Source organism: Callionymus lyra, chromosome 5, assembly GCF_982586985.1.
Source record: "Callionymus lyra chromosome 5, fCalLyr1.hap1.1, whole genome shotgun sequence".
Taxonomy (NCBI): domain Eukaryota; kingdom Metazoa; phylum Chordata; class Actinopteri; order Syngnathiformes; family Callionymidae; genus Callionymus; species Callionymus lyra.
The window spans coordinates 17,775,116-17,793,068 of record NC_141822.1 but is presented as its reverse complement, the minus strand read 5'-3'; the positions used below and the strand labels follow the sequence as shown (position 1 = coordinate 17,793,068).

Here is a 17,953-nt window from a genome sequence, read left to right as displayed (position 1 = left end):
CTAACAAATCTTATCTGAGGTAGAATTACTCGCCGCAATATTGACACTTAACGTTTAAGATGGATGATCGATGAGAAGTAGGTTCTCTCTGTCTGTGTTTACTGTCATGTTATGATCTTAATGTCACAGTATATGGTGGTCCTTCCTTTATGATGAAGGTTACGTTCTGAAAACCCACCACATAGATTTAACGAAATCCTTAAAGTACCAACAATTTAATCCTTCCCTTTTTAAATTAAACATTTATTCAACAATTTATTTGAACCTTGAAACTCAACATTGAATATGAAGTGCCCTGCCTCTCAACAACCCGCTCGGTAACAGTGACCTGAACAGCTCTCATAATGCTTTGCCACCTAGCCAACCAATCACAGATGTTGATCACCTTTGGCATAATGGCATATATTAAGTATTTAAATACAGTATTGTAGCTACTAGTCAGCCTTCATTAAATAGAGCAGTTAAGTTGAGACATCATGGAAGCTCACGGTTCAGTTGGCTCCATAAGTGAGTTGTGTTGAAGTTTATTTGTAGTTTAAATAAATAATCTGTTTGTTACAGTATGCATGAAGACAAGAAGCTTTGATCTACAATATTATTAAGTATGTATGGATATTTTAGAAAGTGCTCATTAACTTTCATGTGCTATTATTTTAAAGACCAGTTGTGGTTATAAGAATAGGGAGGTTATTCTATTTTAAATTGTTCATATGTCTTTCAAAAATTCTGACCCTTAATGAAGGTTTTGAAGGTTCTACCAATCACTTGAGTTGCATCAGTGCACTGCTGCTAAAAAGATGACATAAAGGGCATAAAACACAAAGGTCGACCTTATGAAAATGCTCACTAAAATTAATGAATTTCATGTGACTATGGTGACAAATTATATTGTTTGTGTTGACTCCGCAGTATTCTTAACTGGATTTATGAATGTGAAACAACAATCCCTGGAGACGAAGTGAGGCATTAGACCAAAAGGGCATCTCATTTTATAGTTTGTATCGCCTGTTGTAATGAAGTGACGCAGCTGAGACACAAGCTTGTGGGATGGTCGTAATGTTTATTTTGTGTAGTAAAGCCAGTTGCAAAATTCATTAACCAATTGTACTGAAGCGCCTCCTCATATTTGAGGATGATGATGAGTTGGTATCACTTGAGTATACAGCCACTATTTTCAGTGATTTGGTTCACAAATACAAGAATGAATATTGTCCATGTACATGGACGAGACTTTTATTGTGGAGTTCTCAGAAGTCAAATAACTGAAAGTCACTCAAGCAGGTTTTAAGACAAATATATATTTTATATTTATTCAGGCTTAAATGATTATTCAAATAGAGAAGCATAAATGGTAGAAAAATGACAACACATGTCCACTTGCCTTTTTTTTCTCCTCAAAATTACACAAAAATAAATAAATTTGGAGAAGGATTAGGATAGTCTTGCTTACAGTTGTTTCTTTTCTTCTTTCTTGATGCTCTTCTCTTTAACTTAATCTCCTCATGAACCTCGAAATGTGAGCTGATAACCATAATTTGGCACGAGACTTTCATATTTCCTAACGTGCCGATGCTCTTTCATAATTTAAGACAGAAAATAATATATACATTGAATAACAATATATCTTATTTATTTCTTAAAAAATAGACTTGTCTTTATCCAACAGTCCAAAAAATATCTCCTTTTTTGTTCCTCGTCAGTGCATCTCTGGTCCAATTTTTGAATCCGTCCAATTCTTCCGTCACTGTTCTCGCTCCAGGGTCCATCACTCTGTGGTCAGTAGAGCTGTACGTGGTTGATATGTCAGATCATCTGGGTTGAACCCCTATGGGCAGGAAGTGAGTGGAAGTGTTTTTCCTTCTTGTCTTCTTCCCTCTCATCGGCTTTCCGTTAGCATTGAGTCCCACAAACATGTGCTTCTTCTTGTTGCGCCACTCGGCCGAAGCATATGTGTTGTACTTGTTCTCCTCGATGCGTTCAATTAGACGACAGTCTGGACCAAAGTCCCTCTGCGGGGGGAAAACAACAACAGTCATTATGGTGACACGGAGATAAAAGTGGTTAGTTTCATATTCTGTCATGAATAATTTTGTGTCCGCTGTAAAGTTGACTTTTGCCTTAGTTTTATTCATATTTCAACCATTTTACTGCTTCACAAATTTGATTCAGAACCACAAGTCTACTCTGTTCATAGAAGGGATTTAATACATGACATGATGGCTCAGCAGGTTCATCCAAGGTCTAGTATTGAATCAAAATCAAAACGTTATGCATTAAAAAGTGCATTGAAACACTTAAAATGGCAGCGTATTTTTAATGATTTATCACCAACTAAACCTTCCTATTTCCTTTTACTGACGCTTTAATTTGAACATTTTTAACACAGTTTCTAAAAAAACCTGTGAGCTGATCTACAAATGCACTATTGAACCTTCAATTATTGTAAACACTTTGGTTCAAGAAGTCCACCTTTAAAAGCCATCTTTCTCTTCAGATATTGCTGTTAGGCAAACCAAAGTGATTACCTTGAACATATGATCTTTTGCAGCCGATCTAATTTCAACATCTCGGTGATTGGAATGCTTTAAAAGTGGTGACGAGGCAGATTTCAAGTCAAGATCTTCCTTGCCACCATGTGACATCATAAAAGTTAAAAGAGATGTTGTGAGTGTGTCACAGCCGGAGAGGTTAACGTGACACCGAATCGTAAAGTTTCAGACCATTTTTTTTCTAGCAAAAAAACACCACGACACTTTTTTTTACGGTTCATTACATGCATGACCAACCACTGGTACAGACTTGAAAATGCTTGCAGGGCTTGTGTGTTGAAAATGCAATAACAATCTCGTAAAAGTATTGAAATGATCTGGAAGCTGATAATGTCTCTATTCTGTTTTGTTATTTGATTTGTAGTTTCGTGGCCCTCGAGTTGTTCATGTGTGGTCCATCCTTTATTCTCCAGAAATCAATGGAACGATACCAGAACAGCAATCATAACTATCTCACATGTAATAATCTGACACAATGATTTCATTTGATCACCACTGGATAAAGAAGCTACTGTGTAAACCCATCAAGTGTAACCGGACGCCGGCTCTTGGGCTCTGTGTTACTGTGGCTAGTGTTGCAGCGAGCATAAGACGTCATGGGAATTCAGTTTCAGGCCATGCAACAGAATGCCTCTCTTTCTTCCTACAGTGTGTCATTTCATCTGTGGTGTGGCTCCAGAGAGACACGTTGAAAGTTCGGTCTTTCAAAGCAAGGAAAGCAGAAAAAAGGAGTGCTAGAATGAGTCGGAGAAAAGGAGGGAGCGAGAAATTGGATGAAACAACGGGTTTCTCCCTCGGGGGGCTGAAGTGGAGTTGACAAACTCAAGGATTGTATGTCCTGTTGTGTGCTGGGGAGACATCGCTTTTATTGAACTTGTAATTCCCGAATTCTGTCCCGACGTGTGGATGTTAGCGAAGCAGGTGTTGGAGGTGATCATGTGCTTACCGCTCCATACAGCTCCCCCTTTTTGCTGATGGCCAGGTAATGATTACTGCTGAGGCCCCTGATGGCCACAACTCCCACATCCACGGACTTGATCTCCAGGACACCTGTGGAAAAAAGACGAAACGTACGTCAGGCAACATCGTTCTGGGTCAGTTTCAAGCTGTCCAGGGTGAGGTGAATGAACAAAGGTGCACCAAACCGTGTTTGGTGAAGTGTATATAGGAAAATAAAATCATAGAATAAATGCAATGCAAATGGGAAAGTAGGTTCATCAAACATGTAGATATGTTTTGGCCACGGTACAGATTTCACAAAGTGCTCTCCAAACCCTTCCTGCGTCTATTTTCATAACCACTTAATTCCCAGAACTATTAGTGACCCATCAAGACTTGTTTTTAAAACAAATCTGAAACCACCTCCACTTATCAGTCAGCACGAATCACCCGGAGTCAAGGAACACATTTGGTATTCACGTGCATAAGGCATCCTTTCAGTGTCACGTTATGTCTTTAGACTTAGGAGTTACAAAGAGGCAAAGCTAGAGATGTGATTTTTAAAATGGAAAAGTGACTTAAAGGCTCAATTAATATGCCAAAAGTTGCATCTCGAAGTTCCCTAGGTGTCTATTCAGCGCTCTTGGCAGGGATTTATAATTTCCAAAATTTGGGAACGGAAATCATCTCGGTTTCTTCTTCACAAGCGAGCCCCAGTGTCACCCCCTCCTCTGACTCTGTCCCTGCCCTCGAATGCAAGAGTCAAACCTCAGATCAGCCTCTTGCCCCGTGCTCATTTGCTGGTTAGCGCTCGGGCTGCGTGCCCTGGGACCGAGGTGTAAGCCAGGAAAAAACATTTCTCCGCTCCGTGTTTGTTTTTCTGACCAGGGGAGCTCAAGCAGGTACACGGACACGGTGTAAAGGTTCTTTTTGGCTGCCAGTCTGGCAAGAGGTCAAGGTGTTCGTATCGGTTTTCAAGCATGAACCAATTATTGGTTTAAGCTGTGGTCGAAGGGCTTGTCTTCTCTCATCTTTAGTTGGTTACACCAAACCATAAAACTATCAAGTCATTAAAAGGATTAACTTGACAAGCCAATATATATTTTTGGTGCAACCAAAATGTATTTCCCCCTTTTCTCTTAACTGTTTCAACTTGATAATAAAAGGAATTGGCCTCTGATTCTGATAAATCTGTCACTCTGCATTAATCAAACCGGAGGTCCTTAGTGCAACTACAATTTTTATGTTATTCACATCAAACTTATTGTTCTTTGCGTCCGCTTCCTCCAACACAGGTATACCATTGGTCGACTAGTAAAAGGCTGTTAAACATTTAAACCCCAGGATTTCTTTGTAGCTCCTGCGGCACCACAGGAGCTTGTTATGTACTCACCGGCGCGAGGATAAAAGCCGTCCCTGTTCCACAACAATACGCTAATCTATCAGTTTCAAAACGCGCCGTCTTCCTTTACTACAGCCGACGTTTCAGTTCGGTGATCCATCAAAATAATATCCGTCTGAACACCAGTCCACCTGTTCAAACGGTTTCCCCAAACTACTGTTTGATGTGGTTTGTCGAAAACCAAAGCACAGGGCTCTTTATGGCCCCTTTACAAGTTACCAGAAGCAGCCTGTCTGCCTCGCTGTTTAAAGACTAACAAAAGGTTAAGATCGCAGCACCACAAATAAAAGCACTCGTATGTGAAGGGAAGAACCCGAGTTAATGCCTTTCATATCACGTCAAATGGGTTTAATAAGTCGATTATTAATTAGTTGTTTTGACTGCGCTTAAATTTAAGATTATTCTTGTTATTCTTTATTCTGATTTTTGAAGAAACTTGAATTTGAAAAAAAAAAAGTCCATAGTCATCAAATCTATGAAGAGAAACAAACTTTTTACAATAAAGTTTAACACGTATGGATATTTTTTGTGTTTTTGCACTAGTTTTGACAATTAAGATACCAATGATAAGTAAAGAAGAAATGGATTTGTTCTGCTTACCTGTTTTTTAGATTCATTTAAGGAATCAAAATACTGTCCTCGTTATCTGAATCTGCAAACAACGTCCTCTTATCTTATAATTTTATAATAAAATGTTAATTTAATACAAGTAATTTGCCTTTGTCACATGATCAATATCATACGGAGTAGATTGGGAAGTCCTGTCATTGTTTCTTTTGTAGTATTCTTGCAACTCAACCTTTAGAACTGTGGAATTTTGTGTTTCCTTAATAACTTCCATGGGAATTTTATGTCTTCCCACTGAAACAAAGTCAACGGGTTTGTAGCTACATCTAAAAGTTAAGGGCGGTTGTGAAAATGTCACAATAGTTTATTTTTCCACGACATTCCAATGTGTTTCAGCATTACACCGTGGTCGTTCACATTTTGACCTGAACACAGTGACCAGCTGTGAGTGTCGCCCGTCTGAAATATGGCTTCTTGTCGACCCAAGCAAAGGGAAAAAAAAAGCTTCCATGCTGATTCTTTGCTCAGTGGATTCATCATTGAGACAATCTGATACTATCTTCTTGGCTTCTTTAAGGAAAAGTCACATCGTGATCGGTGTGTTTTCGTCTTCATGTTGACAGAAATCTCCTTCTTTTGCAACAATGAGGTCTGTGATTGTCATGTTTGTCCCTCTGTTGACAAAGTTACTCAACATTTTTGTCAATTTCAATGGAATTTTTAGGAAATGGTAACAATGGGACCATGAAAGATGATGAGACTTTAGCTAGCAAGCAGTTGACATCGAAACAAGTTCAAATCATTCGACAGAGTTTCCGACAGTTTTGGATTGTAAAATATTTTTTCTTTATTTTAAGGCAGTTGGTTGATCATGTTATATGAGGTGTTATATGATTTGATGATTCTATAATGTGCTGGCAATCTTGTGTGTAATCTGTTTTCTATGATGGACTACGCTTTCTCTCTGTGTGCTATTGTGTGTTGTTTTAACAACTGTGATTGATTGTTGTGGACATACATGGCCGCAATGTCACCCTTTTAGCCACATCATGAATTTTAAGTTTCTCAACATCATAAATAACTGTTTCAGATTTTCACCATGGCCAACATTATTTCACAGACAAGGAAATCTAAAAGTGTTTTTCTCTGTGATTTCTTTTTTTTTATTATAATTTTTTATCAAAATTCCCAGCGGTAACTGTCTCCACAGTTCGCCTTTTGTTGAAGTTTTCTGGCATTTCTCATGTTTTTATTATTAGCAGATTTGTTTTATTTGTGATTCCTGACTTGAATTATTATCTGATTTTCGCTTCATAATGCTTTTATTTCCTACTCAGACGGGAAATCTCACCACTGTCTGTCCCGTCGGACAAGAATAGCCGTGTGTATATTGTTGCTGTGGCAGGACACCCTGGGATTATTTCAGAATCAAAAGAAAACCGTTAACTCTTCATTTAAACACCAAGCTATAGTGTCAGGATTCGTGTCCAACTTGCGTAACCTGAGACCACTTTACAAAGGCACGGCGAAGCCGCAACAAGTCGTATGACATATGCTTCACATCAGCTGGAAGGAAACCAAGAGTTGACGGCGCTGATGTAGAGGAGGGCAACGGTGTAAAATGGTTAACCACCAGAGCAGCCAGCTTCTGTCAGATGTATTTCAGGGTCGACGCGGCTGGACTTGTGTTTTTAAGGCATCGCGCTGCGGACGTCGTCTGCATTTCCCACATTTTTCATGTACAGTTCAGCTGCCAGCGTGACACAAGCCAACTGTTGTGGTTCAAGGGTTACAGCAGCAGAGCTATAACAACACGCTTCGGCGCTCTTTCGCTCGGACACCACGGCTCTGAGAAGCATCCTTGTAGTTTTATCGTTGAAAAACCTGCAGCAGTAAATGGCTAACCAGCACACAAACACACACAGTAATTAGCAGACATTCCTGCCTGCTTTGTTCAAACAGCCGGGCAGAGCGTTGACTACCTTTGATGACTCTATTAAGTGCCTCACTTTTATGCAGTGAGCATGTGTGTATTTGATGTTAAGCCACTCCTTGAGCGCTGGTGTGCGTGCGTGTTCACTTTTGTGTGTTTGTGTGCAGCCGTGGTCCTGGACGTTATCTGTCACAGTTGCTGTTCTTCCCCTCCCACTGCTTTACTGACAATTAACTTGTTCATGTATGTTAGATTTTAATATGTATTGGTTTTGATGATTTAAAAATAGTTTTAAAGCAGTTTTTACTGATCGCATTATGTAGGTTATATATTAATATAAATATCCTTAGACCCTAATAAAGTGTGCTTATTTCGTTGCAGAGCCTTTATACATGCTTAAAGTGCAACTAATGTCTTGATTTATTGGTCTTGGACCTCTGTTGTAATTGTCAGTATGTAAGTAAGTAAGTAATAGTTATTTGTAAAGCGCCTTTCTAGACCAGGGTTACAAAGCGCTTAAACAATGAAAAGCAATAGGGACTCGTTGTATAAACAAAGCGGGGCGTGATTACAGCTGGCTGGAGGAGGAAAGAAGCCATTATTACGTCATATTGGACTCTGCTCTCGTAACCTCTCGTTCGCTGGGATTTCAGATGCGGGAGAACTTCGTAAAGTAATAACTTCAAAACATCATCAGGATAAGGGAATTATTGAATCTTGTAAGTCGGGAGAGTTGGGTTTTTTGCACGAGTTTTCACCCTTTAAACTGGAAGTGTGATGTGAGGACTGGCAAGCATTGAAATGCATTATATAGTCTACATTAGATATGCATGACATTAGATATAGAAATTGTTAACGGTGCATTTTATGCTATTCTTGTTTCAACTGTGCTTTCTTGCCAACAGTGCGACTGCTGTGCTCTATTATTATTTAGAACAATGTTTATTCTACCAGCGGTTACAGCATTGATGAGTCACGTTCAAATTGATTAGAGGCCTTTTAAAATGACGCAAAGCTTGTATCTCCTCCTCCCTTCTGTCTCGAGGATATTTATGATCTTCCGCTCAAAGAATCCACCATGTAAACAATGAAAATGGCTGTCCATCAGAACCATGGTGTCCGACTTTAATTCTTGACAGAGAAGAATCGCCACTTGTTTTTTGTTTTTTTGTTTGTTTGTTTTCGAAGACACAACGTGCTTGCATCTTTTTCACGCTCTAAGGCTGTTGTTTAAGGTTGTGCTGAAACTGCTGGGGATTGTGCAGGATCCGCCCACAAAAATCTGGCTCTCGTTCTAGCATAGCGATGGCTGACACATTAATGGTACGCAGAGTGAACTGATGAAGAACAATCAAGCCGTGATGAAAAACAGTGATCGCACAATGAGATGGAGTGTGTTGGGACTTGTTACACAAATATTTTTGCTTGAAACGTGTAAAAAAATCTTTGAAGGGGCTTTTTTTAATGATTATAAAGAATTATTCTTGGTTCTATTCGTTAAAACCATTTGATAGTTTAGCAACTTTCCTGACAATTATGAAAAAGAAAGATGAATTAATTTTAATCTCTAAATCTCTTTATTGATATTAATGATATATTATACAATTTTTTAATACCAAAGGCTCCATTGAAAAATATGTTATAATGTATGTTGTATTTACGAATTACATTATAAAGTACAATTCTTCATTATTCACCTAAATTAAAAGTAAAATGCTTGAAGTGATCCAAAAACACAGTTGGCCTCCACATATGTCCCCGGCACTCCTTTAAATATCATTCGGGTCAGAAGATATTCCAAGTAATCGAAGTCCTTCTTAGGGGGCGTGGCTAGAAGAGGCAGGAATGAGAACTGTTGAGAATAAACTTGTTTTTCACTTTTATCTATCGCAGCTTTAACATTTAGTAAATGGTAACATCCATCACCTCATTCTCTTCTTTGCAAAACTTGGATAAATAGCCATTTATTGCATTGAAAAATGTTCCAGGTTATCGTAAATTATAATCAATGTGTCACTTAAGAATGTTACAAAAAGATACCTTGACTGTAGCCTTCTTAATTATTTCCTTATTTAAATAAATCAGAAAACTGTTAACTGTTAATAGTAGGTGAAGAACTCTGTGTTTCGAGGGGTCTTTATAAGATACAAAACTCTGAAAAACCTTTCGAAAGCTGTGCTAAAAGACGCCCAAAAATGTTGTAAGACTTGAGACTTTTGAAATGCTCTAACTTACCATACTATTTTTGTTACATAGCTTTACTAATAATAAGAGTAGTTGGAGCACGACCGCTTTCGACCCTTTTCGCCTTTGTGAACTAATGAGGCCAAGAACAAAACATCTGTCTTCTGTTTGAGTTGTTGGGGGGGAAAACAATGGTCAATCACACCCTGAAGTGGACATTTTTTAATCTGGTAAATGAAATAATACTAGTGGTGTAAATGGTCATTTACAGAACTTAACATAGGTCTAATGTTTTGACGATAAAACGCAGCGTTATTAATCCATGTTGGTGGAAACAAGTGTGTGAGTTTTAAGTGTTTCGAACGTCATGTGTTCAAGTCTTTTAAGGACAATTCATGAATTTTTAAAGAAACTTTTTTCATAGTCATGTTTTAAATTGCCACAATGATGAATTTAAATGAAAAAAAAACTTGAGTTCATGGCTTAATAGTGTCTCTTTTTCAAATACTTCTTGTTTATGTCACATTAGTTTTATTTGCTTTTTTCTTTTTAGCAACAATGTCATCACGTTCAGTTATTCTTCCAGAAAAGCAACCTCGTTCAGTGACGTGAGTGGAGCATTCTTATTTACGGTGGAAGGTCCATGAAGATGTCAAAGTAACTTTGAATGAAAAGCTATGCTGACACAGAATTCTGGTACATCCCCAGCACCTCATAACTCTCTTTTATGGGCCACACCGTTACCTTTTCCCACGAGAACTCTAAACACCACTCATCAAATGGAGAGCAGAGAGGAGTTTGAAGAGGGAATCCAACCATCTATTAAAAAATCCTCATGTGTATTCCAAACCTGTTTATATCCAGCTCACTTTAAATAGGACGAAGCTCAAGAGCTCCATTTGTATTAATTAATGGACCTTCAGACAGATTGAATCCCTTTTTTTTTTGTGCTGCGTACGTTTTGCTTGGATGCGTCAGTGGCTGGTTTTACAATACATCTGGCTCAAGTGAAAATCCAAGATCATTTAGCACCCTTCAGCACTAATTACCAATAGCATGACCACAGACTTTGTGTCCAACAACAAACACATGTTTGCTTCACAGCTTTGGTTTTTCTGGTTGTAAACAGGCTGCGACACTCACAGCAGCAGCAGCTCGAGACATGAAAGGGCAATAAAAATGATCATGGTCTTCATAAATATTGATGAATTGGAAGGACACACAACACAGAATGAAGTTCAACACTAAAGGTTGACAACTTGATTAAAACGAGGGAGGAGATCCTTGACCTCGGGCCCGGGCCTAAACTTCTGCCTCACCTCTGACACCCATCTAATGACTCGTATTTACACACTGACCCCCCGACCATTACCATGCCGGCGGAGCACAATAATCACTCCTGCCTCATTAGTTTTGCAATTGATGATTTCCTAAATGGATGCTTAATTTTCTCCTGCAAATACGCTCATTTTTGTAATGGGAAACACCTGAGAATTCTACTCGGGGATCCATTAGTTTGTCTTGGCCGATGTCTTGAAAGATGGATTAATGTGTGGAAATGTTTTGCGCTGGTCATGTTGTGAATATAAAAAGTTGTGGAAGATCAAAGACTGGCTTAAATAGCGAGTTGGAGAAGAATGATATATTCTGTTTCTCAACAGGGTATAATTTACTGAAGTACATGGAAATTACAACTACATCGGGGGTGGTGGCGCTAGCGTGTAATTTGCTGTGAATGTATGTTAGAGGACACTGGCTCAATTTATCAGCTGGATGCAGGCTGATGAAAATATGAAGCGGACATCATGTTTCGTTCACCGCCAGACTTTCTCTTTATTTTCCCGCCACGATTGGGGGGGCGTTCAAAAGCCGACGAATTACATCTTCAATGGCCTGACCTGATGCCATAATAGTTAGTGACACGTTGCACTCTAATAGTTATTTTTTATGGATGTGTGTGTGTGTGTGTGTGTGTCAAACAGGACTGCAGGCGAGGGGAGGAGGGAAGAGACGCTAATTGAAATTCCTTCAGCCATGTCTGGCAGAGCCGTGGTGTCTGAGTGGCACACACACGTATAGACACACTCGCATGCACACACATATTCACGCTGGCCCTGGCCCTAATAAAAGTGGGCTTTGCCATATGGAGGCCATGTGCAAGACTGGCCTCTCTGTGCTCAGGTTGGTGCGTGTTTGTGTGCATGTTTGCATACTCTCAGCAGGAGAAGCTTGTACAGCACCACAAACTGACCCGCAGACAGATGCATTAAAAACCCCGCGACATGTGCTATGCCCAGGTGTGCGAGCGACGGAGACGACTTTGCCCCTAATACTGGACAAACATGTTATGAGTATGAAGTTCGCATCTCTCCAGGAGATGTATTTTAGCGGCAGGTAGATGCAGGATTCGGTTTTTCTCTACATGACAGGACGTCTCGCCTCAGGACATGCAGCTATTCTGAGCTGCTCAGCCATGAAGCCAAAGAACTTCCAGATGTGTTAACTCTGAGATAAAGATGTGGACCGCTAATAATAACAACTCGTTATCAATATTTCAGGTCGTTGGTCCCAGATTTGAGAAATGTCTTTTTTAGAAAAAAGCACCTAAATGAGACACTTGAATAAAGGAATAAGAAGTATTTATTTCAACATGAAATGTACTTTCCTAGCTGACACTATTCAATCAAATAACATTATAAATGTGTTTAAGGTGACATTTGCATGAACGTTTCCACAAAAATACAATATCACTAATTTCCAGTTTTAAAAAAAAGGTCACCACATGTTCAACATGTGCCTCCATCATTTCTGCTCAATAATAGAAGAAATAACTTTCAAACTAAAGTTCTTGAGATACTAGATATTTCATTTCATTGACTCAGTTTACTAGTACAAAAGAAAAAAACTTCTTTTTTTTTTTTAGTAACAATGTCAAAATGTGTGTGATTAGTAATGTTATATTTTTGGTGGGAAAATATTGTTTTAAATTGGTCATAATGTTTAATATTATCGTGGGATTGACTGTATTATAGGGCATCAATAAGGCACTTACTGTATGGATCGTCCTCGCTCTTGGTGCCGTTAACTTTCCCCTTCTTGTCGATGCGGAGGAAGAACTTCTGGAAGGAGAAGAGTTTCCGCCGCCGCACATCTCCTTGCAGATGGTTGTAGCTGCTCCGCACGTGACGCCCGACGATCGTGGCGGAGGCGGACATGTTGATCGCCCGCGGCAACCTCGCCGACGAAGCGCCCACCGGCACGGGCGAGGTGGACGGCGGAGGGTTTGAGATGAACAGGTGACGGGGGATCCCCCTCTGTGCATCGCGGACCCTCGCGGAGGCCGGCGAGGACAAGGGCGACGAGGATGAAGGTCCCAGCAGCAGGAGGGCGAGCAGAAAGGTCAGGGAGACGAGGCGTGAGGGAGGTCTGCAGCAGGCGCAGGAGGAGAACCAGGCGACCGGTGCACCTTGTGTCACTGTCCATCTACACATGGTAGTGGAGCTGGGAGAGCTGTGGAGGTGCTCAGGGGCTGGTGCATGCTGAGCTGGGTGCAGAAGAAGGGAGCAAGAGTGGGAGAACCCCTCCTGTCAGACTGATATACTCCTCTGTCTGGACCCCCGACCCCTGCAGGACTGTAAGACGTGGGACCCTGTGAAGAAGCGGGCTTTTTATAGGAGCGCGATGTCTGTGGAGTCCTTCACCGAGCGAGCTGTTTGTGGCTGATTCTGGGCTGTTTATTCCTCAGCAGCTGGAATTTGCCAACATCCATAACTCAGATGACTTCGCAGCAGGAACAACTGGGGGCATGCCCCCGAGATCACTCGCCTCCTCCTTCCTCTCCCGCGGCTGCTCCTAATCTCTGCTTGTCCTCCAAACACACTCCAAACACTTGTTTTGCTGCACTATTGGAAAAAACGCTGATCGCAAAAAAAAAAAGCACAGTTCACATCACTCGTCCATTCATTCGATCAATACTCCAGGTTCTTCCCCGGCGCTCGACTGTCAGACGAGGGTGGAAATATGCCCGAGTGATCAGGATCACATGCGATGATTGAATTAGAAAGTTTGAAAAAGAAAATCTGTTTCTTGTTAAATGTCCAAACAAATTTCGATGAATTCAAATTTGAAAAGGTCCAAACTTTGTTGTTTGTTCTCCACGTCAGTCAGATGTGTTGAACTGAGTTCAGGAGTTTATCCTCTGGTCTCCGCCGAGCGTCCGTCCGTGAGCTCCTATCTCTTCCTCCGTCTCTCCTTCTCTGAGCGCCGGAGCGGTGAGTTTCCTCTCTTCTTTTCTCCTGTGTGTGGCTCTTTACGCCCCCTCCTCCTTTTTCCTCTGCCTCTCTCCCTCCTATCTCAATCAGTCCTGCCTCTCTGGTTATCTGGAGTTTCTCTTGAGGTGAGTGAATTTTGTCATTCCTTTCACCTTATTTATCTGCTGCAGCACCCACATGTCATCTCTTAGTGTAATTGGATGTCTATGAAAACCACTTGGCTTTGATGAGAGTGTGTTTGTGTGTGTTTGTGTGTGTGTGTGTGTGTGTGTGCGCGCTAAGAGGGGGGAGGTGGGGGGGGGTTTCTGTCACACCCCATTTTCATTTTCCCTCCTTCTCCCTTGCTTTTTTGTTGTCCACCCCTTCCAAACTCCAGCAGTTGAATGAACCCAAAAGGAAATAAATCTTCCCTTCATCCCACTTTCCTTTAATCATGGCCCACCACCCGTTTTTTCTGGTCTTTCAAATTGTAATGATGAACAGCATGCTTTCAAATCATAAATATACACAACATAAAAAAGTGTGTTCTTTACCATATTACTTACCGTTTGTTACACGATATGATTTAAACTTAACATGTGAAAAACTTGAAACAACATTGTTGTCGTCTACCTTTGTTCTAGAGGACAAGTTGGAAGACATGCCTAATGTCCATCCACATAAAAATCTTTTGTCAACCAGATAATGTAAAATGGTAAAAAGCTCTATATATTTGTGTTAGATCCTCTCTGTTTTTGACAGTTTTCATAAAATTGTTGGGTCACATGTGGTCGAATCTCTCCGTTCCAAAAGCCAACATATTTGGTAAACGTCTGAAGCTCCTAATCTCTTATCTGATCGGGGGGACACTGGCCACCGGAGAAGGGAGACATTTTTGTCACATGATATCTTGTTCTTTCATGCTGCAGAATGCAAGGCAACAGACGAGTCGACAAAACTAAACATTTAACCGATCTTTCACTCTCAAATTCAACACTAGCAAACTTCACAATCTGTTGCTTTTGTCTAGTATATAGTGAACAAGTGTTGTGCGTTCAGAAATGCTGCACACTGTAGTCGTAACAAGTGCTGATATTGGCTTGTGTTGCGTTCAAAGATTGTGTCTATTGTGGGTTTTCTTTGTCTGTCATGTCTAGTCTAACAACAGATCATTGTCACTGTAATGTCTTGTGTTCTGGTTGAGAGAGGATGATCCTGGACGCTGGTTGTTTGAAGAATCTAGGTCTGCCGTCTGGTTCAGAATTGTTTAATTTCCTTTCCTACATTGTCAGACAACAGCCATGTCTCCTCCTGTTCTTCTTTTTTTTTTACTGTTCTTTTATCATCCCAGTGTGAATGGAAACGTTCAGAATATGAAGCAAGCCTCACTGGGCATTATTTATAAACATTATCGCCAAGCTTTTATTACGGTAATATTCATTTTTAATTACTCAACTTCACAGTGGACATGTTCGGGTTACTTAACATGTGTTAATGACCTGATAATTCACACATTTGTCAACACCTGTTGATAACATTCAGCACCAAGGACAGCACTGAGATTCCTAGACCTGCCACATCTGATTGAAGATTCACTTAATTATGTTTAAGTATGAACCTTGAAACACTTCTACAGAAGCCCTATTTATAATTTTAAACATGTGCATATGCATGATTAAAATATACTTATGTAATAAATAAGTATGAAACAAATGTTCAGTGTTTTCAATTTGTTTGTTTGGTCTGTATGTGGCAAATGGGAGTTTTAAGAACCAAATGCAGTTGATAAAAGAAACAATAAGTAACATATTGACATCATATTCCATAGTGCTATTGGTAAATGTTGATGCCATCTAGTAGAACTCTAGCTATTATTTTAACAATACTCTTAACTATGTAACCATGTCTAGACGACCCAGGCCAGGAGAGTCTGTGAGTGTCATGTGACCATCAAACTACTTTCTAGTGGTGTGTCAGAGACAGTGTTTTATAGAACCGAGAGGTTTTTTTTTTTAATTAAAAGGAAAATAAGACAAGAAACTGACATTACAAGATCCATTATCTGTTTTTTCAACAATAGGGAAAAGCCATGACATTGCAGTTACACTCATCCAACATTAGGGGGAGAAACCGCATATTGGGGCTTTACAACTACTTTTGTTAAATTAAATGCACTTTCTTTTACAGAATAAAGAACTTGCATCGTTTAGTTGACTTTAAATGTTAATTATTTTGAACATGTAATATAATTGCTATTAGAAGCGGCAAATAAATAATGTATAATGTGAATAAGTCCTGTTGAATTGAATAAATCCATCATGAATTACAAAAGAAAGCAACAGGTTCCTTTGATGACCTCTTACTAATTGATGTACGAGCAATGTTTTCAGAGCCTCTCCCTGAGTCACGTTATTCTTTGTAGCAATTCTAATAAGTCTCAGATGTTGTGGTCCAGCCATGCTGGAGGGGAAAACTATTCGTCACACCAGAAAACAATTTGTTGGATGCAGCAGAGTTTTTTTTATGTTTGCATCTTTTTTTTTTTTCTTCCCCTGATTTACTTGAAAGGACTGTTGGGGGTTTCCCCCTCGAGGATCTTTGTCATCTCAAAGCGATTACATGGTTTTAAGCACATCTCTAAAAACCCAATAGAAACATGATCAATCAAGACAAATGCACCATTTTTGATCAGGTCAAATATAAATGCAGAAATGTTTTACCAATTTGGAAGTGGAGGTGGGGGGGTGTAACATCTGTGCTTACTTTCCTGACAACTGCCAAATAAAAGTCAACATCATGGAGAAGCTGCTCGGGTCTGTTCTGTATTCCGTCCTCGGACCTTTGGAAAGATACAACATGACACAGATTCTAGACTTCAAACTTCCCTTTGCCTCTTCCGGTCATGTCTTCCTAAAATCCCGAGCCTTTTCCTGAAGGGAGGACAAGAACCATCAGGGACCAGCGGTTCAGCTCAGAGATTCTAATTGGTCCATTGAAGTCGAACGGGGCAAATTTAAACTCATTATCTCATCAAAAAACCCTCTAAGAATTGGCTCTGGCAGTGAGACTTAATGAGACATATTAAAACACTTAGTGGGTAAATTAGTTTGTAATTTAACGTTTGTTATAAACAGTTGAAATAGTTATGGTTAAAACATCAGTTAGAAACATCATTTAATGTTCTCGTGTTGAGGCTTTTGAAATTCAAAACTCGAAAACGTCAACTTGGATTTGGTCATTTCGTCATTGCCTTGGAATGTTGAGTGTGAACTTTAAATGGAAGCAAACATGGATGAGTGTGTTAACTGCTGCTAAAAAAAGCAACATGACTTAAACACCTCTTTCCAAGGCGGCTTCTGAAGGTATGCTGGACTCCTAAGTGAGGAGATGTGACCTTCTTCTTGGAACATCACATAAACAAAGATGTTCCCAGACCGTGACATAAAACAATACGACCAGAGCATTGATTTAAAACTGTTTTGTTTTGGTTCTGACACCCGAGGTCCTATAAAAAGAAACAAAAAGTCACTTGAGTGCTACACTAGAAGTTAGTTATTCCTACCACATTGTTTCATCGTTTTGTTTGTTTTTTGTTTTACCAAAACATTTAAAATTAGGATCCAAAAGATCAAGTTGTTATTATCTGCTTATATTTAGTCTGATATAATTAATTTTATGTACATTTATTAGAGAAAATGACAATATAATATTTAATAGATGATGTGATTTGACAGAAAGACACAAAATATGACCTTAAATTCGCCTGCAAAGCTAGCAAGTTAACATTTGCTTTTAAATGTCCTTCACTTTACAATACAGTTAAGAAAAGATTTATTATTTTAGCCATCTAAATATTTATTACTATTGATTCATGGAGGCAACGAGGTATCTATCTAACTTACTAACTTATATATGACCTTGTCTTCCATAAAATGTTTTAATGATCATCTGTTACCAATTAAAGAAACAGTGTCTTTGTAGTAGCTGGACATGAAGCGTGAAGGGGTTGAATGTGAAACTTTGATGCATGATTTTGATTATAAGTACAGGATAATTTTAATAACGATATGAATGGGTTTTTTTTTTTTTTTTTAATGATTTGAATGAATATGTTAGTCATTCTATTCTT

General features: G+C 39.5%; 1 protein-coding gene across 1 annotated transcript; it reads right to left on the bottom strand.

Moving 5' to 3' along the window:
• Nucleotides 1-1,068: 1,068 nt before the first annotated feature.
• Nucleotides 1,069-13,870, bottom strand: fgf10a (fibroblast growth factor 10a). The gene is made up of 3 exons (XM_087792510.1): nucleotides 12,627-13,870; nucleotides 3,496-3,599; nucleotides 1,069-2,009 (listed from the first exon to the last, which is right to left on the bottom strand). The coding sequence occupies exons 1-3, from the start codon at nucleotides 13,063-13,065 to the stop codon at nucleotides 1,809-1,811; spliced, it is 744 nt and encodes a 247-aa protein (XP_087648636.1). The 5' UTR covers nucleotides 13,066-13,870; the 3' UTR covers nucleotides 1,069-1,808.
• Nucleotides 13,871-17,953: the final 4,083 nt, after the last annotated feature.